Source organism: Patella vulgata, chromosome 1 (assembly GCF_932274485.2).
Source record: "Patella vulgata chromosome 1, xgPatVulg1.2, whole genome shotgun sequence".
NCBI classification, from domain to species: Eukaryota; Metazoa; Mollusca; class Gastropoda; family Patellidae; genus Patella; species Patella vulgata.
The window spans coordinates 12,241,209-12,263,213 of NC_065879.2; the positions used below are offsets into that span (position 1 = coordinate 12,241,209).

Consider the following 22,005-nt stretch of genomic DNA (forward strand, 5'->3'; position numbering starts at 1 on the left):
GACGGGTGTATATGATAATATACAGGTTAGCTATATATCTATATAGATTATTATCTGTAAAATACACGATAACTGTTTGGTAGGTTGTAAATTCAACACTTCACATCGGTGTTCAGATAGCTTACACCAGTTCAATCAATCCGTTCAATCGACAGAGTGGGTGGGTGACCGGTGGGGTATATTTCAATGATTCGCTTGCGCGTATATGTTTGTAACGGGAGTGGCGAAAAACTGGAGGAGAGACCTAAATTACAGACCTCTATGGATGTACTTCGGTCAATCTGATTAATACGCACATCAGTATTCTATGTCGCTGGTCTTACTTTAGGGACAGACAACTATATTTCCTGTCACACACCCTAGCTTGGTATCGAAACCACGCCACCTGACTCAATGACAGACCTCAATAGGAAAACTTCGGTTAATCTGATTAATATACAGATCTATATTCTATATAGCTGGCCTTACTTTCGATTGCCACAACGATGAAAAATAGGGTCTGTGTTTTAATCAGATTGTACTTCGATCATCTTCAGACTAACATACGATTAAAAACTAAAACATTGTGGCCACATTTGTAATGCTGGGGAAGATAATTTGTTTGGACAGCTGCATATCCGCCTACTCTTCACTGGATTTCAAATGGCAAGGGCTATTTTACACGGTATATGTACAGTGCTTCACCGGATTCCAACTGGCAAGGGCTATTTTACACGGTATAAAGATGAGATAAGATAAGATTTTATCGTATCATAACACCCATTGCAGGCCGCATACAATTCATATACATGACATAAGGAACATAAAATAAATAGCAATATACACATATTATATTTATAAGAATACGAAACATGAAATACAGGTTCTCGATAATAGTGAAAATATATTTATCAGAAACATTATTTCAAAATGTATTATGTTAAAAAATGAAAATAGACCGTGAATTTTGCCTTGTAATACCTTATTGGGCTGAGGCTTGATTTCTATGTTGAAATGCTTTATATACATAATGACATACACTCACAGAGACTGAAGGGGGAGGGTCAAATAGATTTTCAAATGTTATGGCCAAGTTGTTGTTACTGAAAGTAGCAGAAAGAATATTTAGCCTAAGCGATTGATAGTGTGGACATTCAATTAAAAAGTGAAATTCAGTTTCTGCCTTAGAGAGGGAACAGGGTGCAGTGGTGCACATAGCCTCAAATCAGGGGGGACGTTCTTGTATGTGTGTGTTAGTTGTATTTTACGTCCGCTTTCACCAAGGTGATATCGCAGACAATAACATGTTATGTATACGAGGTGCAATAATTTACAATGTGATTAGTGAAAAAAAGAGGATAATTAGGCTTATATATATATATATGTACAGAAGACAATAGATAACAGCAAGAGACATGAGATAACAGGTGCAAGGAATAAAGAAGTGCCAGTAGACATTTAAAAACAGACGAATTTGTGACAAAACAGACATGAATGTGGACGAACATTTAGACAAGGACAAACATTTGCAGACATGCACGCAATACGGACATTTGACAAAACAGACATAAATTTGGACGAACATTTAGACATAGTGAATGTAAGGACTGGACCATTCTTCCTTCCATTTGGTTTTGTTGTCCGGTATGGTGGTTGATTTCCTCTTTATTTCTGTTGTTCATTCCTTTGCTGTTGGTCCTCTGAAGGAAGAATCCAGCGCTTTAAATGAAAAGAGAGGAAAAAAAGAGAGTATCCGGTCTTATGGTGATTTGGGGTTTTTTCGTTTCGTCTGGTGAGGCTTCAGTAGGGGAAGGGGGAGGGGGAGGGGGAGTTGTTATAAACAAATATTAAGAAAAATAAACGGAAGAAAAGAAAAGAAATTGCTCAATGAATTATAAACAAATAATAATAATAATAATTGGAAGAAGAGAAATTACCCAAGAATTGCATTTATGGTCAGTTAATATTTATTAGGAGTTGATGAAATACAATAATACAACAATACCGGCCCCTCTCTATTTCTAGTTTATGGGAACTCAAACGTAGTGCGGTCATAGCAGACTTGAGGTTTTTATTGTGTACACGAAGCAAATAATTTGCTGGATAGTCTATAGTAGGTTTTACTGTGCCATAAGTTCTAAGTTTTGAATTGCCAGAAATATATTCGGTTTTATATGTACAGTGCTTCACCGGATTCTAACTGGTAAGGACTCTTTTACACGGCATGCTTCGCCGGATTCCAACTGGCAAGGGCTATTTTACACGGTATTGGTACAATGCAGGATTTACCATTGTGCTTAAGCACATGACCCCGTTGGCCAGGGTGCCCCCCCCCATCTTCCCTGATTATTCAAAAAATCTTTTAAGTCACCCACCCCCTCCCCTCCTTCGTTTTCACTGTTTATTTGTCAGACAGTTCTATTTCCCCACTGGTTAGGATACTGTAATGATATTAATATTGTCATTATATAACAAGAAGGAACAAACCCATTAAGATGTTTGCTGTCGGTTGTTTTTCTTTTGTCAAAGGTTTCACATAATTTTTGGTGTCAAAAATGGTGATTAGTTACGCCGTGCTGATCAGTTCATTTCAAAATGGATTAAGACCCCCCGCTTAATATCTTAATATCAATTGTCTGCAATATCACCTCGGTGAAAGCGGACGTTAAATAAAGCTATTTCACACACTCGTAATATCATTTAGACGATTAAACGATTAAATGGTCAGCAGATCAATGGGTTAGGCCTATAATATTTAAGATTATAAGGTCACTGTTCAATCCACCAATTAAACACCATTTATGGATAACAGCACCAATTAAAACACTATTTATGGATAACAATCACTATAATATAAGTTGATACATCATCTTAAATATTTAAAGCAGTTTAGTATTTGCTGGTGTCATTTTAACAAGACAGTACATGCTTAGATAACCAGAGTATATCTATTTAGAGAAATATGAGTTTGAATTAAACAGTGTCTCAAGTATTTATTGTATTGGTAGACTACTCCCAACAAAATCAGTGTAAACAACAAAGAATTATTTATTGACAACCAGTCAAAAAGGAATATAGATAAGCATAAAGAAACGTATAAAGAAAAAAGAACAGTCGCGACCAACCAGAACGGTACGTGCGACCAACCAGACACTCTAGGCTACCAAAGAATTAAAACAAATATATATTCACTTGTACGTGCAATGTAGTATCATGTATTTCACATATTATATATAGAATATTGACTTTGGAAATGTAGATAAATAAATATGACTTTCAAGGAAATATTTAAATACTATAATATTAAATTGTATATTGCATTGCATAAAAAAAACCAAAAAAAAAAACCAAACAAAAAATAACTTGTCTACGATATCACCATAGGTGGAAGTGGACGTAGAACGCCATGAACGAACGAACGGCCGTCATAATGCTTAGGCACGCTGAGACTCGATCGCAGCCGTCATAACGCCTGGGCACGCTGAGACTCACGGCCGTCATAACGCCTGGGGACGCTGAGACTCAGGTAGTCATAACGCTTGGGCACGTTATGCCTAACGTTATTTCCGGGGGGTTGGATGGCCGAATGGTTAGCACGCGCGCTGTATAATATGGTCTGTCATTGAGTCAACTGGCGGGGTTTCGATTCCCCGGTTGTACGTGACAGGAGTAGGGTCGCCTGTCCAACCTCGTGGGTTTTCTCCGGGTCCTCCGGTTTCCTCCCACTGCTAAAGGCCCCTACGCGCAAGCGAATTATTGAAATAAAAAAATAAACCATGTTAGTCCCGAAATGACCTAGTTTGTGTCGAGTGGACGTTAATCCCCATTTCTCTCTCTCTCTCTCTCTGTTTTATTTCCGTACCATATCTCAAGAAACAACCCAAGCTGTCTATTGACGAAACTTTATGCAATATCAGTCTATTATAATAGTTGTGTGTGTACCACAAGATATTTCTCCTTTCATTGATTTTTGTCTTTCTACAGAAACAAATTTGACCCAGTTTTGTTGCAAGGGTGTGCGAGTTGATGATGGATGCGTTCGTTCGTTTCTGAGGTTTTACGTTCACTTCCACCAAGGGTGAATGCAGGTGCACAAACAACACATAGTGTCGAGATATACAGTGTCCTGAAGTAATGAGTGTCGCATTCAGGAGTTTGGTTTTGCGAATTCTTGTTATTAAGGGGAGGTAAATCCGAATTACGACGCCACAGTTAAATGATCTAAACCTACGATAATACGCATTGAATTTTTACAAAGCCGATGATTCAACTAATGACAGAAAAATGGAATATAAATAATAATAATTCAACAAATGTTTCTGTGGTGTCAAACTTATATACAGAGCGCCATGGAAAACGCATCACTTAGTTTTTCGTATAACAAAATGATCCTGTAAACATGTCTTATTTATTTTGCTTCTTATTGTGAACAATATTCAAATGGGAACACATCAATAACAACACATTTGTACACTTATGGATGTTTAATCTGTAATCAACGGTACAAAGTCAGAGGGGTCAAAACCAAAAGTACGACACAGATGTCAGTAGCGCATGTGTCCTCCACGGGCTCTTACGCACGCTGTGCAGCGACGTCGCATGGAATTTACCAATGTTTGAAAGAAGGCCTGGGGCAAATTGTTCCATTCTTGGACAAGAGCAGCTTTTAAAGCAGCAATGGTGTGCATCTGTGGTATCCGATACAGACGGCGTCCAATCTCATCTCAGACATGTTCTATCGGTGCCATGTCCGTAGCCAGTCCAAGACATTGATGTTGTTAGCAGCCAGGTAGTCCATACTAAAACGGGCGGTATGCGGACGTGCATTATCCTGTTGGAAGTGCTGAAGTTGTGGGTGCGCTCGAAACATCGGAACAACAATTGGTTGCAAGACATCATCACGGTAGGCTACAGCATTAATGCGACCCCTGCAAATGTGTAGGGCGGTCCGGTGATGAAATTTGAAGCCTCCCCACACCATTACACTTCCCCCACCCCATCGATTCAGTTTGAAAAAGCAGCAGTCTGCAGGACGTTCCCCAAGACATCTCCACACACATTGACGACCATCAGCGTGATAAAGATGAAAGCGACTCTCATCACTGAAGAGCACACTTTGCCAGTCTACTCTTCTCCATGTCTGGTGTCCTTGAGCCCATATCAAACGCCGCTGACGGTGATGATCCCTGAGGATAGCTCCAACATAAGGTTGTCGTGCACGGAGTCCTACTTCTCTTAGACGACATCTTACGGTGTTGGCACTTACTGGTCCTTGTCTTCCGACGACTGCTGCATGGCCATCAGCGTGATAAAGATGAAAGCGACTCTCATCCCTGAAGAGCACACTTTGCCAGTCTACTCTTCTCCATGTCTGGTGTCCTTGAGCCCATATCAAACGCCGCTGACGGTGATGATCCCTGAGGATAGCTCCAACATAAGGTCGTCGTGCACTGAGTCCTACTTCTCTTAGACGACATCTTACGGTGTCTTCCGACGACTGCTGCAGCTGTTCGAGTCGCTGGGCGGAATCTGTCACGCAGATGTAGCGGTCTTGAGCCTGGGTTGTAACGCGTTGTGGACCAGGACGTTGACGGTCACGTGTTGATCCAGTAACTCGAACACGTTCCACCAACCTTACAATAGTGGACTGATGACAATTGAAGTGTCTGGCAATAGCACGTGTAGACATGCCAGCCCTGGACATTCCCATGGCTTCATTCCGTTGATTTTTGTGCACACGGGCCGATATTTTTTGCGTTTGGGAGCATTGTGTGAAACAATAGTTCATAGTTTTGCATAATATTATACATACAAAACCACCTAGTAATAAAATATTTGGGAAAAAAGTGATGCGTTTCCATGGCGCTCAGTATATTTAAAAATATTTACCCATACTCAAAGCTATACCCTTGAGTCCAAAATAGACCAAAACTCTTGGCTTAATTTCTTATCAATTATTTGTATATTTATACATTTCTTATCAATTATTTGTATATTTATACTCTTTTTATTTCATAAACAGAGTTTTAATAATAATGACTTGTTAATAACTAGATTTATTTTTATGTAGTGCCAGGTACTACAGGGTACGACAGGGTATGGGGTATAAGAACCCTGTCACCAATGATTGATATTAGGCCAATCACGAACCTTGGGTTAAGTAGGGCCTAAGCAAAACGCAAAAGGCTCCACTTCAAGAGACAAGTTTAGGAAGCAAAGCAAAGAATAAGATAAGATGAATTTTATTTATTACAAACAAATAACAAGTAGAATCAATGCAAATCAAATCAAAGGCGAAAAGAACAAGCCAACAGTGGGGTCGAAATCCCAAAATAAATAGATGACACATATCAATTAATTTATAATTAGCAGTTATCTTTTTCAAAAGTATCGGGCAATCAAACTGATTATCAACTATACCCTAAGTTTCATCACTCTCCATCAGCCTTAGTGGAAAATGTGCAAAATGACACCTACACAAAGTTTGAACATTCTACCTCAATTAAAAGGAGAGTTATTGTGTTCCAAAGTCTCAACAAATCAGATCGAAGTTTCAGCATCAAACTTTGTTAAGGTACTGATGTAATGAAACTATACACCAAGTTTCACCCCTATCCCTCAATTAGAATCAAAGCAATCAAATTGCTTATCGCTCTGCTTACCCAGAGATGAAAATACCCATTATTGAACTTAGTCAAGGTATTGATGTAATGAAACTATACACCAAGTTTCATCACTCTCACTTAATTAGAACTATAGTTATTGTGTCCCAAAGCATCAACCAATCAAATTGCTTGTCTGCTTACCCTAAGCAGAAATTAATGCTCATCTTCGAACTCCATCAAGGGATTCACCTAATATCTAATAAACACCTACACCAATTGTGTCCCAAAAAATTTGATGGACAGACAGACAGAAGGACAGACAGACAGACCCATTTTAACATTCCCCTGCTTTCTTTGAAAGGCGGGGGACAAATAAATGTGTTAATTTGATTAGGGTGTCGCGGGAACAAAACCGCTAAAGCGCAATCACACTGGATAAAAACCCAATTACCAAGTATAGGTTGAGTAATAATAAACATAGTAATGATTGCTGAAGCATTTCAGACAAAGAATGAATATTAATAATTATAATGTTCAGACATGTGGGCATATAAAAAGTATTTAGTAACTAGTTCTTAGAGTAATAAAGCATAAAACATTCTTCTGAAAAACAGCTATTGGTGTGTTTATGTGAGCGTATATAAAAAGTATTTAATAACTAGTGGATACAGAAATATATAAAGTATAACACATACCACACTTATGGAAAACAGCTTTTCAAATCTTCTCCTAAATAAATTAGTAGCTGTTTTCAATACTTATAGAACAATAGGTTTTCCATCTGCAGGAACAACCCAGATAGTATGTACAATAAATTATATAATTGGATAGAGTAATAAACTATAATACATGTGCTTATGTAAAACAGCTACAATATACAATATTATATAGCTGGGAAATGTTTCCAAGTGTATTCACTTAATATCATCCAGCTCATTTGTTGAGACAATACTCAACTTTATTAAGCTCATCTGTTGAGAGAATACTCTTTGAAACGTCTAGTAAAATATCTTTGTATTTTATATAGTTGGATTATCAGTTTGGATACATTATTAAAATTTACACATTTTAAAATTTAAATTTACAGGCTAGATACATGTATCATGCAGACAGATGGGCAACCCAGAAGTTATCTCCCTTTAACATTTAAGGTTGGATAATCTTCAAATGACAAGCTCATACTAGAGCAAGTCACTAAATGAGAGAGAAAGCAATGGCGTTTAACGTCCACTCGACACAAACTAGGCCATTTCGGGACTAACATGGTTTAATTTTATTTCAATAATTCGCTTGCGCGTAAGGGTCTTTAGCAGTGGGAGGAAACTGGAGGACTCGGAGAAAACCCACGAGGTTGGACAGGCGACCCTACTCCTTGTCACGTACAACCGGGGAATCGAAACCATGCCAGTTGACTCAATGACTAAATACTTAACTTAGTCATCTTTAATGATAATTACACCCAGTTCAATTGGGCCATATTCAAAATAGATTGACCAATCTGTTGACAATAGCCTACATATGTTTTAAAACTCAATTTGCAACCTGTACACATTTTCCATGAAGTTAGGTGAAAATTTATACAAAAAGCTTTGTTATAAATAGCCCAGTGTTGCAATTTACAATAAAAAGCTGATCATAGGAATATTTCTCAATATACGTTAATAATATTTAACTATTTATAATCATTTTAATGTATATAACATATATTTACTTAAATGTACAATAATATATACATGTATATATTTATTTGAAAGAGGGAGAAATGGTTTAACCTCCACTCCACACAAACTAGATCATTTCTGAACTAAAAAAAATTAAATTACAACAATTCGCTTGCATGTACAGAAACCACAACAATTGACTCAATGACAGACCTTCTGATCTAAAGCTCACACGTTCGACCATTCAGCCACCCACCCCCACATTTTTATTTCAATGTGTACCATGTATATCTATTTGAATATATTCAACTATATACATTAATGTGAAAAGCATACAATATTCCATAATTTACATTAATTTGAAGGCCATATTTATTTTTATCTGAACATATCATATTATATACAGTTACTTAAAGGACAATATTGGTGTCAGTCATTATAAAATATGTGATAGAACTGGTTAAATACATCCCAAATATAACTTTGACACAGAGATCATTGCTACGGGAGATATGTAACAAGCATGTGAAGAAACGGGAAGTGACGACAAATATGACAAACACGAGTTATCTTACTATATAACTGATTGAAGCAACAAGCGATAACAGACACGCGATCGAATTTCATTTCACTGATAATTCAGTTGAAGATGAAAAGCTATTATATGAGACGGTGAGAGAACATCTGACAATTCAAAAAAAGAATTGGCTGTCATTAGATAAAAGATAACGAACAAATGAGAAAAAGTCCGTGCATTACTATGTTTTTATTAAGAACAGAATGAATAAAAACGGGGGAATGCACAGGATTTTTCTATTTTTCTCGTTTTCCCTTATCTAGTGACAGCCAATTCTATTTTTGAATTGTAAGATACCCTCTCACCGTCCCATATAATAACTTTTCAACTTCAACGGAATTATCAGTGAAATGAAATTCAGTCGTTTGTCTGTTATCGCTCGTTACATCAGTCAGATACATAGAAGGATAACTCGTGTTTGTCATGTTTGGTGTCACTTCCCGTTTCTTCACGTGCTTGTTACACATCTCCTGTAGCAATGATCTCAGTGTTAAAATTATATTTGGAATGTATTTAACCAGTTCTATCACATATGTAATTATGACTGACACTAATATTGTCCTTTAATGTATCTTACAAAAATATTAACAGTTATTCTTGGTTAAAAGTAAAATCAATACCACTCATTTTTCATGCTATATAATTCACTGGACAATAGACTATATGATATTGTACATGTGTTTTTCACACTATATATAGGGGAAAATAATTTTTTTTTCACTTCATGTTGAGTACTTCAGTAGATAATATACAAGTGATGGGATTTCACCCGTATATTCCGGACATGTCCCACGCTATTTCCCAAACCTCCTACATTGTCCGACCAGCGTATATCTACCACTCAACCCGATTATCGTTGATCATAGGCTGGATTGATTTGGTAATTAAGTGATCAACGTATTTATCGTGTTATAGCGCCTATACGACTACCTTGTTTAACTAGTTAATCTGCCTTGGCTGACTTAATCCTTTGACAGACAATTCAACAATCCAATCCCGAACAGAAGTCATTACTTCTCCTTTGTCGGTCTGAAACCACCTGCTTAAATAACGATAAGAGTTATGCCCCTCTATTCTTCAGTAAAAATGTCTGACAAGAAAAAATTTGAAATCCCTACACTGCAATATACTTTCTGGTATTGGTTGTTTTAAATTTGTTGGGGTGGGGGTGGGACGCAGGGCTGGTGGTGACATGGGTGTGTTTTACAGTCTATGGAGGAGAAACAAAGTTATTTGTCTTTAAATCCAATCGGCTATCAGTTTCTTGTTCCACACTTATTTTAACAAACATTACATCATCCTTCACATAGGCATACTGGGGATCCTGTAGCCTTGACAACGGTAAAAACAGTGGACAGCCACTAGCAATGTTCATTTCTGATTGTGGTTTTCGAAACGAGGAACTTTGTGGATCTGGTCGAAATGTGTCGACAATGTGTTCCTTAAAATTCTGATCAATCATCATCAGAGTTACCTTTTCCTTAAATGGCCAGGACAATAAGTTGTCATAGTTACCACGCATCAATACAAAGAATAATGAAATATGCGTTCCCTTTCCCATACCGTCACCATTCGGGTAGAGTCGTGCGCACATCTTGTATCCGACATGCCCCGTGTAGAATGTTGGGGAATAGGTGCTGGTGACTTTACCAGTTAGGGCATCTTGACGTTTCTGTTTGAAATCACTGATCTTCCAAATTAATACACCATCGTATCGAGCGAACTCCATGGATTGAAAACGTAAATCATTCTGCGCTGAAAGTCTGTCTTTGACCTCCTGGGCTTTTTCCATATTTCTCATCCTCAAATCAAGTTCATCAACTTTCCGTAAATACTGGTCTCGATGTTGACTTTCTTGCGACATTTTATTCTCAACAATTTCTATAGTGCTGTTGCATTTCTCAATTTCTTTATGTAGAACACCCATGATTGGTTCAAATGCATTTACTCGTAATTCTGTTGCAGCTATCCGGGAAGCTGCACCAATATCATCTCCAAGAAATGAGCCTCCAGAAGCAGCAGCTGCTCCATTAGTGTTAGCTCCACCTCTTTCTATGACTGCTATCCTCTCAGACAGCCGAGCTATTTCATTATTTAAGCTTGTACTTGCAGGTGCGGCTAATGCGCTAATTCTTTCATCTATTTTCCTAGCCAGTTGTTGTGTTGCTTCCAGCGTATATTTTAAATGTAATGGAACATTTTTCTGGATATGGGTCTGAAGCTGATCATATCGAATCTGTTAAAATAATAAAACCATAATTTACTTAAGCCAAGGGAGATAATGTTTACAAATAAAAAGAGAGAGAAAGAAATGGGGTTTAACATCCACTCGTCACATACTGGGTCATTTTGTGACTAAAGCATGGTTCAATTTTATTTCAATAATTTGCTTGTGGGTAGGAGTCTTTGGCAGTGGGAGGAAACCAGAGGACCCAGAGAAAACCCACGATGTTGGACAGGCAACCCTACACATTGTCAAGTAAAAGCTGGCAATCTAAACTGTGCCACATGACTCAATGGCAGACCTTATGATCTAAAGGACAAGTGTTAAAACATTCCCCTCCCCCCCCCCATCTACAAATATAAAGAGAATACATGACAGAAAAACTTGCCGTGAGAGTCCAATATAATAAACCTTAATTAAATATGCAATTATATGTAAGAGCTAAATCTGCCTATTGTAAGTTTTTTTCTTTGGACTGAAATGTTATCTAAATTATTATTTAGACATTTATTCACATGACAAGCCCATAATCAACTCTCTAGACCATCAGATGGTCATGATTTAATTTTAAAATGGAGAGAGAGAGAGAGAGATGGGGTTTAACCCATCCACTCGACACAAACTAGGTCATTTCGGGACTAACACATGGTTCAATTTTATTTCAATAATTCGATTGCGCGTAGGGGTCTTTAGCAGTGGGAGGAAACAGGAGGACCTGGAGAAAACCCATGAGGTTGGACAGGCGACCCTTCTCCTTGTCACGTACAACCGGATAATCGAAACCCCGCCAGTTGACTTAATGACAGACCATATGATACAGCACTTGTGCTAACCATTCATACATCCAACCCCCATTTTAAACTGGACAATTCAGACTTTGTTTATTATCGTAACAATGGTAGCAATTAAAACTGAGACTACACTATTCTTATCAAAGCAAAAACACTGAAAACTTTGCTCAGAATAAAGTAATTTGACATAATTTTCAATATATTCCTTTTTTCATTATCTATTTTTAAACTATTATAGCGAAAACTGTCACTGTGTGCTCTTTTTCTAATTCTTACATAATGCTTCTTAAGGCCAAAATTGGTAAATTTCCAAGCCAGTCATTAAGACAGTTAAATATGGCCAAAATGAGAGTCATCAACCATGTATTTAATCATTATCATAATGGAAACCTACCAGATCTGAGCATCCTGCAGGACATGGTGCAATTCTTTTAGAACATTCATCATTTGTATGTTTCACAAGCTGTAATAAAAAATACATAAAATTATATATATTGTACTGCTTAATAAGCGAAACTCAGCCTGACCTTCCCTAAAACAAGCCATATGTATCTCCTGAAAATAATTTTTGTCGTTTATTAGCCGTCATAATGACAATTCATTAAATCTCACAAATCTGTCTATGACAGACACACCACTCGTTATGCATCTCGACTAGGCTAAATGTAGAAGAGTATATGCCATGCAGGGAACAAAGGAACCAGGTTCGTATCACAGTTTGCGATCCTTTTCCGACATCACTGCGAGTCAATGAAAAAATTGACTAGCGAAACTTTTCTTGGGAATCTATAAAGTTGCGAATCAATTTTATCAGACAAAGTACCTTAAATGTCAACTATTAGTGCCTCAAAATTCAATTGGCAACAAGATCAACATTCAATTTGGGAGTCTGTCTGAGTTTAGTTGCGCTTATCATGACATATACAGTGTGCTATGAGGGAAATTTAACCTGAACAGCAGCGCTACAGCCTACTCTTATATCGAATTCCAACTGTCAAAGGATCTTTTACATGCATTCCAATGTGTACATGCCATGGGACTTCGGTTTTTCCTCCCATCCGAATGACTATATGTTATCCCTTGCCAGGCCTTCTGTCCTGCATCACTGACAAGGGGGAACCATACCAGAAAATCCCGATGAACTTCCTCAGCCAATGCAGGGATTGAACACGGGACCTCCAGGTTAGCGAGCCAACGTCTTACTTGCTTAGCCACCGTGGCTCCCATACTTTTTATGACCAGGTCCGCTATCCTACAACACTGACAAGGTGAAAATACGCTGGGAAATCCTGGGGAACTTTAATTTTCTTGACCAACACTGGGATCAAACCCGAGGCCTCCCCCTTAGTGAGCCAGCTACTTGATCACTGAGCAATAGTTTGATAAAGATTTACATTAATTACCTGTTCTCTCAGCAATTTTTTATTACAGGCCTCACACGTTATGCTGACTTTAGGACAAGTCTTTTTATGCTCCTGTAAAAATATTAAAATTTACAAAATCCTGAAATTACTAAAAATAGAGTTTTCACTCTTGGCTTTATTTGTATGTTTCTGTTATTTACAGATACATTATGTAAGAGCTAAATATGTTTATTGACAGTCTTTATTTTGGATTCAAAACTTATATAAATTATAAACTATTATTTAGACATTTATTAACATGACAAGCATATAATCAACTCTATAGACCATTGATTTCTAACTGAATAGACACATTTCCTTGCTAGGTCCTCTCGTGAATCGCATGTTTGTGTACCTTCTGACTGAACGAATAGACACTTTTCCTTCCTAGGCCCTCTGGCATGCATTCCAAATATATTGTAAATACTCTGGCTCATGTCCTGCATATGCTTTAGTCGAGTCTGAACATAAGGAACCTGTCATAGACATTGTCAGACTCAAGCACCAATTATTACATGTACATATAATACATTGTGTTATAAATTGTGTCCAAGTCTGTGACAGGTGCCTCCATACTAAACTTAGGCTGTCTGTCTACAGTTAGCTCCACTTGAGAACAAACACTAAGCTACATGTATCTACTTTGATTGGCATTTAGTAATTGAACATATTAACACAAAGTACAATTTTATGGATACACTACAATTACTGAGTTTAATACTAAGCGACGTTTCGACGAGGACACTCTCGTCTTTATCAAGCAAATGGTACAGGTATCCTCATCGAAACGTCGCTTAGTATGAAACTCAGTAATTGTGTATCCATAAAACTGTACCTTGTGTTAAACTACATGTAGTAAAAAAATTGTAGTTGACCAACATTTTAGGTCCTAAATCGACAATTTTAGTCGAAAAAACACTGAATATACTTTGAGAATTTTGTTTAGTATTTATTCTACTTACATTTAATTATTGAAAAAGTTTATTTAGTCTTTGCGTGTACATGCATGACCGATGTTAAACGGTGTAGAAACACATTACAAAACAGTATACTAATTTTTGGATATTTATGCCGGCCATTTAGGGCAGAGATCTATTCTCAAGGAATGAGAGAGAGAAAGAGAGAGAGAGAGAGAGAGAGAGAGAGAGAGAGAGAGAGAAATGGAGTTTAACTGCACTCGACACAAACTAGGTCATTTCGGGACTAACATATTGTTTTGTTTTATTTCAATAATTTGCTTGCGCATAGGGGTCTTTAGCAGTGGGAGGAAACTGGAGGACCCAGAGAAAACCCACGATGTTGGACAGGCGACCCTACCTCTTGTCACGTACAACCGTGGAATCAAAACCCCGCCAGTTGACTCAAAGACAGATCATATGATACAGAGCGCAAGTGCTAACCATTCGGCCATCGGAAGTCATATAATATTCATAGGGTTTAAGTGAGGAAGTCATGTAATATTTATATTGTGTGATCATGTAGTAATGAAGTAATGGATCTCTGTGTGCAGAATGAGGTGCCTCATGTTCAGACTTGGCTTTGGCCCATACTAATCAATGATGAGAGTAATAATTCCAAGAAAATAATCTTACCTTAATATCCGAAAACAAAATTTCAGCATTACAATTTTCACATCGAACTTTACGTTTTGGACAACTTGTCTTCAGATGGTCTTCCATCTTGGATTCGGGTATATTTTTACCACATGCCTTGCATGTAATTCCACGGAATTCACAATCTATTTCATGTGTCTATAAAAGATAATAATAATAAATTAATTCTTCAGGATCTTGATCAATAGAGAGAGAGAGAGAAATGGGGTTTAATGTCCACTCGACACAAACTAGGTCATTTCGGGACTAACATATGGTTTAATTTTATTTCAATAATTCGCTTGCGCATAGGGGTCTTTAGCAGTGGGAGGAAACCGGAGGACCCGTAGAAAACCCACGAGGTTGGACAGGCGACCCTACTCCTTGTCACGTACAACCGGGGATTCGAAACCACGCCAGTTGACTCAATGACAGGCTTTATGATACAGCACGCACATGTTAACCATTCGGCCACTCCCCCCCTCTCGATCAATAAATAGATGTGTAGTTTAAAATTTTAATCCATATCAGTCGGGAACTGAATGAATTGGAGAAGGGCAGCCAAGTTCTTTTTGTTTATAATTAAAGGACAATATTGGTGCCAGTCATTACTACATATGTGATAGAACTGGTTAAACATGTTCCAAATATAATTTTAACACAGAGATAATTGCAACGATAGATGCGTAATGAAGGTTTCAACAATTGGAAGTGACGAATGCAAATGGAAAACACGAGTAATCCCTCTATATAACTGATTTAAGTGACGAGCGATAACAGTTACACGGGCGAATTTCTGCTCACTAATAATTTTTTCTAAAACCAAAAGTTGTTATATGAGACTGTAAGAGGATATCTGACAATTCAAAAAAGTAATTGAATGTCATTAGATAAGAGAACATGAGAAAAATAGAAATAGTCCGTACATTCCCTTGTTTTATTCATTCTATACTTAATAAAAACATGGTAATGCACAGACTTTTTCTATTTTTCTTTTGTGTTCTCTTATCTAGTGACAGCCAAGTCAGATATCCTCCCACAGTCTCACACAACAACTTTTGGTCTTCGAAGGAATTATTAGTGAGCAGAAATTCGCCCGTGTATCTGTTATCTCCAGTCACTTCAGTCAGTTATATAGAAGGATAACTTGTGTTTTCCTTTTGCGTTTGTCACTTCCGATTGTTGAAACCTGCATTGCGCATCTGTCATAACAATGATCTGTGTGTTAAAATTATATTTGGAACATATTAAACCAGTTCTGTCGCATATGTGATAATGACTGACACCAATATTGTCCTTTAAGGAAACAAAATGTTTAATGGGTCTTCCTAAAGAAATTAAATGAAATGGCTTTTGTTTAACATCCTACTGTTCTGCTCCGACTGGGCTAATGAAGATGGACATACGCCATACAGTATGAGGGAAATTTTGCCTGTCTCCATTAGCCCAGTCGGAGAAGAACAGTAGGACGTTAAACCTCATTTCATTTCATTTCATTTCATTTCTTTTCTTTTATATTGGAATGTCAAGATGGAGGCAATATTTTCCAATTTAGTTAATAATATTACATGTGCATTTGTTGTTTGTTGTGTAAAGTAAAACATGTTTGCAATGGCTGCTTGTATTTCATTTGGAAATGACAACATTAAGATACCCAATCAATAAAAGTAAAGAAAGGAACATTTCATTAAAATATTTATTCAAAATTGATGAAGGAAATAGAATTTACCATGTAATTTTTAAAGACACCTGTCCAGCTACAGCCTTGATTTACACATTTACACTGAATCTTTCCCATTTCTCTTTTTATAGCCATATCAGGATACATCTACAAACATATAACATACTGGTAAATAAAGATTTCACAAACGGGCTATAGAAAAAAGATAGGTTGCCAGACAATGAAACATCCACATGCAGCTAAATCTTCTGGGGAGTCGACAAGGGTTGTTGCATATTTTATTCTTTTGTAGGTAATGGAAACATGTTTGGATTGTACATAGTATATATATATTTTGTTTCTTCTGTCTGTACCACTAACCCCAAACGATGACATCTACCAATCCAGAAGCAGACGAGATCATCTACCAAATGATATGTTTTATATTAAATAAAGGGAAGAACTTCCCACTAAACCAAATCCATGGCCTAAGGCCAAATGGAAAGATTGCAAAATCATATTCTAAAAAACAGGAATCAGCTTCAGCTCTCCTATGTCTTGTCTGCGATATCACTTATGTGGAAGCAGACGTTAAACACCAAGAACGAACAAACGAACGTCTGTAAGGTATTGTGCTTGATAACGACAAGAGAATCATTGTTGAAACGTAGCTTAAATAGAAAAAAAATATCTTGCTAAACAGGTCTATGCCTACTGGCAAACTTTTGAATTAACAGCCCTGCTATCAAACTACTGTTTTAAATGAATAATACTGTACATACCTTGTCTTTATGAAGATAACTGATATCAAGATCAACAGTATCTTCCTTCACACAAGCTTGACATGTTATCTGGCTATCTGTATGTCTAAAATTAGATTGAGAAATCATGCTATGCGAGAGAGTAAGGGGAGGGGGGGGGGGTAACTCCACTCCAACTAATTAAAGTGAGAAATTTAAACCATGATAATAGAAGGAGAAAAATGGGGTTAAAAGTAAACACAACACAAAATAGGTCATTTTGGGACTAACATATGGTAAGATTTCATTTCTTTAGTTTAATTGTATGTAGGAGTCTTTAGTTGTGGGATGAAACTGGAGGATCCACAGAAAGCCCACAACATAGGACTGGCGACCACACTCCTTGTCACGCTACTCAAGTGCCCAAGGAAATGAACTGGGGTTTAACATCCTACTTTTCTGCACAAACCAGATAAAGACAAGCAAACACTTTGAAGTGTGCGATAACTGTGTCGTCGTCAACTACATGTGTGTGTCAATCTGATAAATAAATCGGGTATTCCCGTTGACAAATTGAAACAAGAGTCTGAAAAATTAAACCACCTTTATTTTTGGTATTACTAAGACTACAATACAATGCCATATGGTTATTCCACAATACTTTTTCAAATCAATATTTGGCATATCCATATTTTTAATCTACTTTTATTTTATTTTTAAAAAAAAGGAATATTTGTTTTTTTCTAATTCAGTTATATCAAAAAACACCTGCAGGCAATACATTGTACATGTATGAAGGGGGATATGGGACAATTCGTACCCCACCAATTCGTTCCCATGAAATTTGTCCCCTAGGACTATTCGATGAAGGCGATCAATACTACTATAGACAAAACAAGCCAGCACCACCTATATACTTTGCTAATATGTTTTTATGGCCCTTATTTTGTACCGATTGCAGAAGGTGTGATTATTTACTGTCGATACACTGATCTGAATTTTATTTTCTTTATTAAATTTTAATAGCGTGGATTTATTCATGTGAAAAAATAGAAATTATGATAAACAGCTTTGATAATTAAATACTAAAGGGGCATTATGTAAGATTTAGATCAAGAGCTGGCCGTTCTCGGTATACTATTTCAAAAATAGATAATGCAAAATGAATATATTGAAAATTTCATTCAAATTACTTTATTTTGAGCCAAGTTATCACTGTTTGTAGTTTTGACAAGACATGTGCATTGATCGTAACCACCATACTGGTCATTCAGGTATGGTCTCACTTCTCCATTTTTAAATTAAATCATTAAATGACCAAACTGTTCTTATATGATAGTTTGAACTTACCCACAAATAGCCTTAAAACATGACTGACAATATCTATGTCCGCATGGACTCTGTACTGGTTCACGTAATATCAATTCACATTTGTTACATAAAAACTTCTCATCTGGCTTTTTATTAATAAATATTTCTAAATTATATCCTTCTGGTGATGGCTGTGGCGCTTTACTTGCTGCCATCTTGCTTTTTCTATTTCTGTAAAATAAAAGAAATGAAATGGGGTTTAGTTTAACGTCCTACTTTTAACAATCTGATTAAAACACAGATCCTATTTTGTTCGTTTTTTTTTTTATAGTTCAAAATTTTATTTTTACTTGTCTTTACTACACTAGGATCTGGAAGAGTTGTTATATTACCACCGTCTTGGTTGATATGAAGGATATTAGTCAGACTGTTACGGCAAGTTTTTGGCGTGAATTGCACGGAACTGTGGGTAACCCACTAGAAATATCAACGCTGATTGGTTAATGTAATGTATGACGTCATAGGGTCAAAAGCTGCTCGTATAAGCTATGACCCGACCTTTCACTACAATCGGTCGGATCTTCTTGTAGTGTTGGCCATCGGAAGTATAAAAAAAACGAAACGAAATATAGATCTGTATTTTAATCAAATTGAAATTTTAAGTAATAAATGAAACAAGTACTCTCGATATCAAGTGAATGGATCCTGAGAACCAAACAAAGTATCAAAATACAATAAATTGTGCACACACTCAGATAACAAATTTCAAATGCAAAATTGCATGTTACCACAGAAATTACCATATGTTATTTATCCTCAAGTTTATATGTTTGTCAATAAAATCCAATTCCATATCTAACTAAGATATGTCTGTCAAAGTTTGTGGAAATAACCCATAATACACAACAATTTGCAGGGTGTTGTATACGTGTACAAAGAACCACCTAAGTATACTATAAGTATAGACAAAATGGGAATTTATTTTCCAATAATAACTAGGTTCTAGAAATAACTGGGTTTTCCCATTTGCACTATTTTTACCAGTCGATTAACCCCCTTGAGTTTGAAATTTGTAATATGATTATATCAAATAACAAAAACGATCTTGATACCATGACAATGAAATAAGTTGGAAAAAATGAGTGGTCCACTTCCAGGAAAGTCTATTTTTAAATCCAGGAATGCAGTACATGTACATGTATTGTTGAACCCAACTGGCCAACAATTTTGGAAATGCCCAATAATTTTTCCATTTTCTGGATGATCTCCCCTTACATTGTACATGTCACACCTTACCCCTTTCAGAAGTGAACTAAATGTTCCCTGTCCTGGGGATTGATTCAAGCAAGGTTGAAAACCTCCTGATGGTTTATCTACATTTAGATAATAATATTAACCCCACACATATACAATACAGACCTAAAGGAAACTGTAGCCATCTCAATGTAGTAAAAGTATGGAATAAACAGAACTTGAATATTTAATATTTGTTCAATTTGGTTCCGTCTTCCCTACCGTTACCAATACAAATACATCCAATAGGCCTAGATACGGTACAGTAGCCTATGACCCTACTAGATAAGAAACCTCATCAAGATAAGAGATGGTACTGGGGGTATACTATATACCGGAAAACACCGGAAAACAACCAAACACCGAAAAACACCTCATCCCCCAACCCTCTATGTTTCAAGTTAAAGGGACAATAACACTCTTGCTGGCTTGAAAGCTCCAGAAAATAAATAATATCTATATCTAAGTACTAGATGTTTAAGTGTCCTACCTGTTGTGTAAGTTATCCATTACATCCTATTTTACTTGTCCAGAGGGTTCTAAAAGGTTTACGTTAGACGTTTCAAACCATTATGTTGAATTTTTCAAAATTTTTAAATAAGGTGTGTTAAGATGAAATTTGTATCATCAATTAATTGAAATATTCTAAAATAGTACAATTTGTTGACCAGAATAAAGATTGGGACATATTATTCAGTTACAACAAGAGTGGTATTGAGCCTAGGAGATGGTACTGGGGGTATACTATATACCGGAAAACACCGGAAAACTACCAAACACCAAAAAAAAACATATTATACTGAATACCGGAAAACACCAGAAAAACCTAACCCTAACCCTAACCCTAACCACCCGCACACAAAGAACCAAGCTGCAGGTTACCTGTTTAGGGTGTTTTCCAGTATTTAGGGTGTTTTCCAGTATTTAGGGTGTTTTCAGTGTTTTCCAGTATTTAGGGTGTTTTCCAGTATTTAGGGTGTTTTCCAGTATTTAGGGTGTTTTCCAGTATTTAGTGTTTTCCGGTATACAGTATAACATGGTGTTTTCCAGTAGTTTTATAGGATTGTCGATGGTACTGTATAGATCCACCTGGCAAAGCCTGATGGAGATCAGATCGGTCTTTCAATAAGCCAACCTGACATTTTTTCTTTGAAACAACGATATTGTTGTTTATATATAAATTCCTGCCAAGTACATCCAATATGAATGTCTGTATCAATTTTGATAAAAACAACGCTTAATTCACTTCTGCTGATATTGTAAATTGTTCAGTGAAACGAAAGTTGTTTCAATTGGGCTGTATGTTTAATAAGTCCTATAATTATTATAATAGTATAAAATTAACTTATTTTTAAGATGTTACACGCATTAATAACTTTGGGTTTCGCAGGTGAAACTAAGGCACCCAATCGTAGCTAAAAACAAGTTCTACTAATTCAATGCCAACGTTTTAGTATCGTATTCTTGAACATTTTCGTATTTAGTAAACAATATAAGGAACATAATAATATACATGTATATTGTATATTTATATTCCTTGACTTGAAGGGCAGGCTTATAAATTATAATATATTAGTATGTTCCTTGACTTGAAGGCTTTCCCATTCCACTTACCTTGTTGCTGTTGATTGTCAAACGTTAAGATTCTATCACCTCTTAGTAAGAATAAGATCTAGTTTAATACACTTCATGAAATAACCAAAAATGACGCTAAAATAACCCCTTTTCTACAATCCACCATCCTTGTAGTGTAGTGAGATATTTTCTACGCGTGGCTTCGGATAGTCTCTGTTATCGCGGCTGGATTATATATAGGCAGATGGTGCAAGAGTCTAAATAATCGAGTGAGAAATGGAAACCCCCTTTCTAATTATAGCCGCTTAAAAATTCTCCAATATGGGACGACGCAGTTACTAATAGATCATTGGCTGGAGAATAGGTCCTGAAATGACATGTGAAAAACTGTCATGATTTAGGCCTATCATTTGGAAGAAATTAATTTTAGACTTGGCCGGTGCCTTTTTATTTTTATTAAATTTCCACTTCGACCTAGGCTGATTTGTTTTCCCATTGAGCGCTAGGGATATAATGAATTCCACGACTGGGCTTCCAAAATGATCATAATATTTTGTTCAATGAAATAGTAAAAAAACAAAAATTCCCTTCTCC

At 36.5% G+C, this 22,005-nt stretch overlaps 1 protein-coding gene across 2 annotated transcripts; it reads right to left on the bottom strand.

The window, feature by feature from the left end:
- Nucleotides 1–9,290: 9,290 nt before the first annotated feature.
- On the bottom strand, nucleotides 9,291–21,611 carry LOC126808639 (TNF receptor-associated factor 2). Of its 2 annotated transcripts, none has more exons than XM_050533537.2 (8): nucleotides 21,451–21,611; nucleotides 18,583–18,774; nucleotides 17,275–17,359; nucleotides 16,562–16,660; nucleotides 14,833–14,991; nucleotides 13,241–13,312; nucleotides 12,232–12,300; nucleotides 9,291–11,058 (listed from the first exon to the last, which is right to left on the bottom strand). In XM_050533537.2, exons 2-8 carry the CDS (start codon nucleotides 18,756–18,758, stop codon nucleotides 10,033–10,035), a joined length of 1,686 nt encoding a protein of 561 aa, XP_050389494.1. In that variant the 5' UTR covers nucleotides 18,759–18,774; nucleotides 21,451–21,611; the 3' UTR covers nucleotides 9,291–10,032. The 2 variants fall into 2 exon arrangements, with proteins under 2 accessions (XP_050389494.1, XP_050389495.1); XM_050533538.2 differs by lacking the exon at nucleotides 21,451–21,611 and adding an exon at nucleotides 19,344–19,483.
- Nucleotides 21,612–22,005: the final 394 nt, after the last annotated feature.

What these genes read in the sequence shown, in the direction of transcription:
- LOC126808639 (XM_050533537.2), bottom strand. Translation starts at nt 18,758, where the DNA reads ATGGCAGCAAGTAAAGCGCCACAGCCATCACCAGAAGGATATAATTTA. An exon ending in GTTATCTTCATAAAGACAAG is followed by an intron (nt 16,661 to 17,274) that starts GTATGTACAGTA and finishes ATATGTTTGTAG; the next exon opens with ATGTATCCTGATATGGCTAT. An exon ending in TTTTGTTTTCGGATATTAAG is followed by an intron (nt 13,313 to 14,832) that starts GTAAGATTATTT and finishes ATATTTTTACAG; the next exon opens with GAGCATAAAAAGACTTGTCC.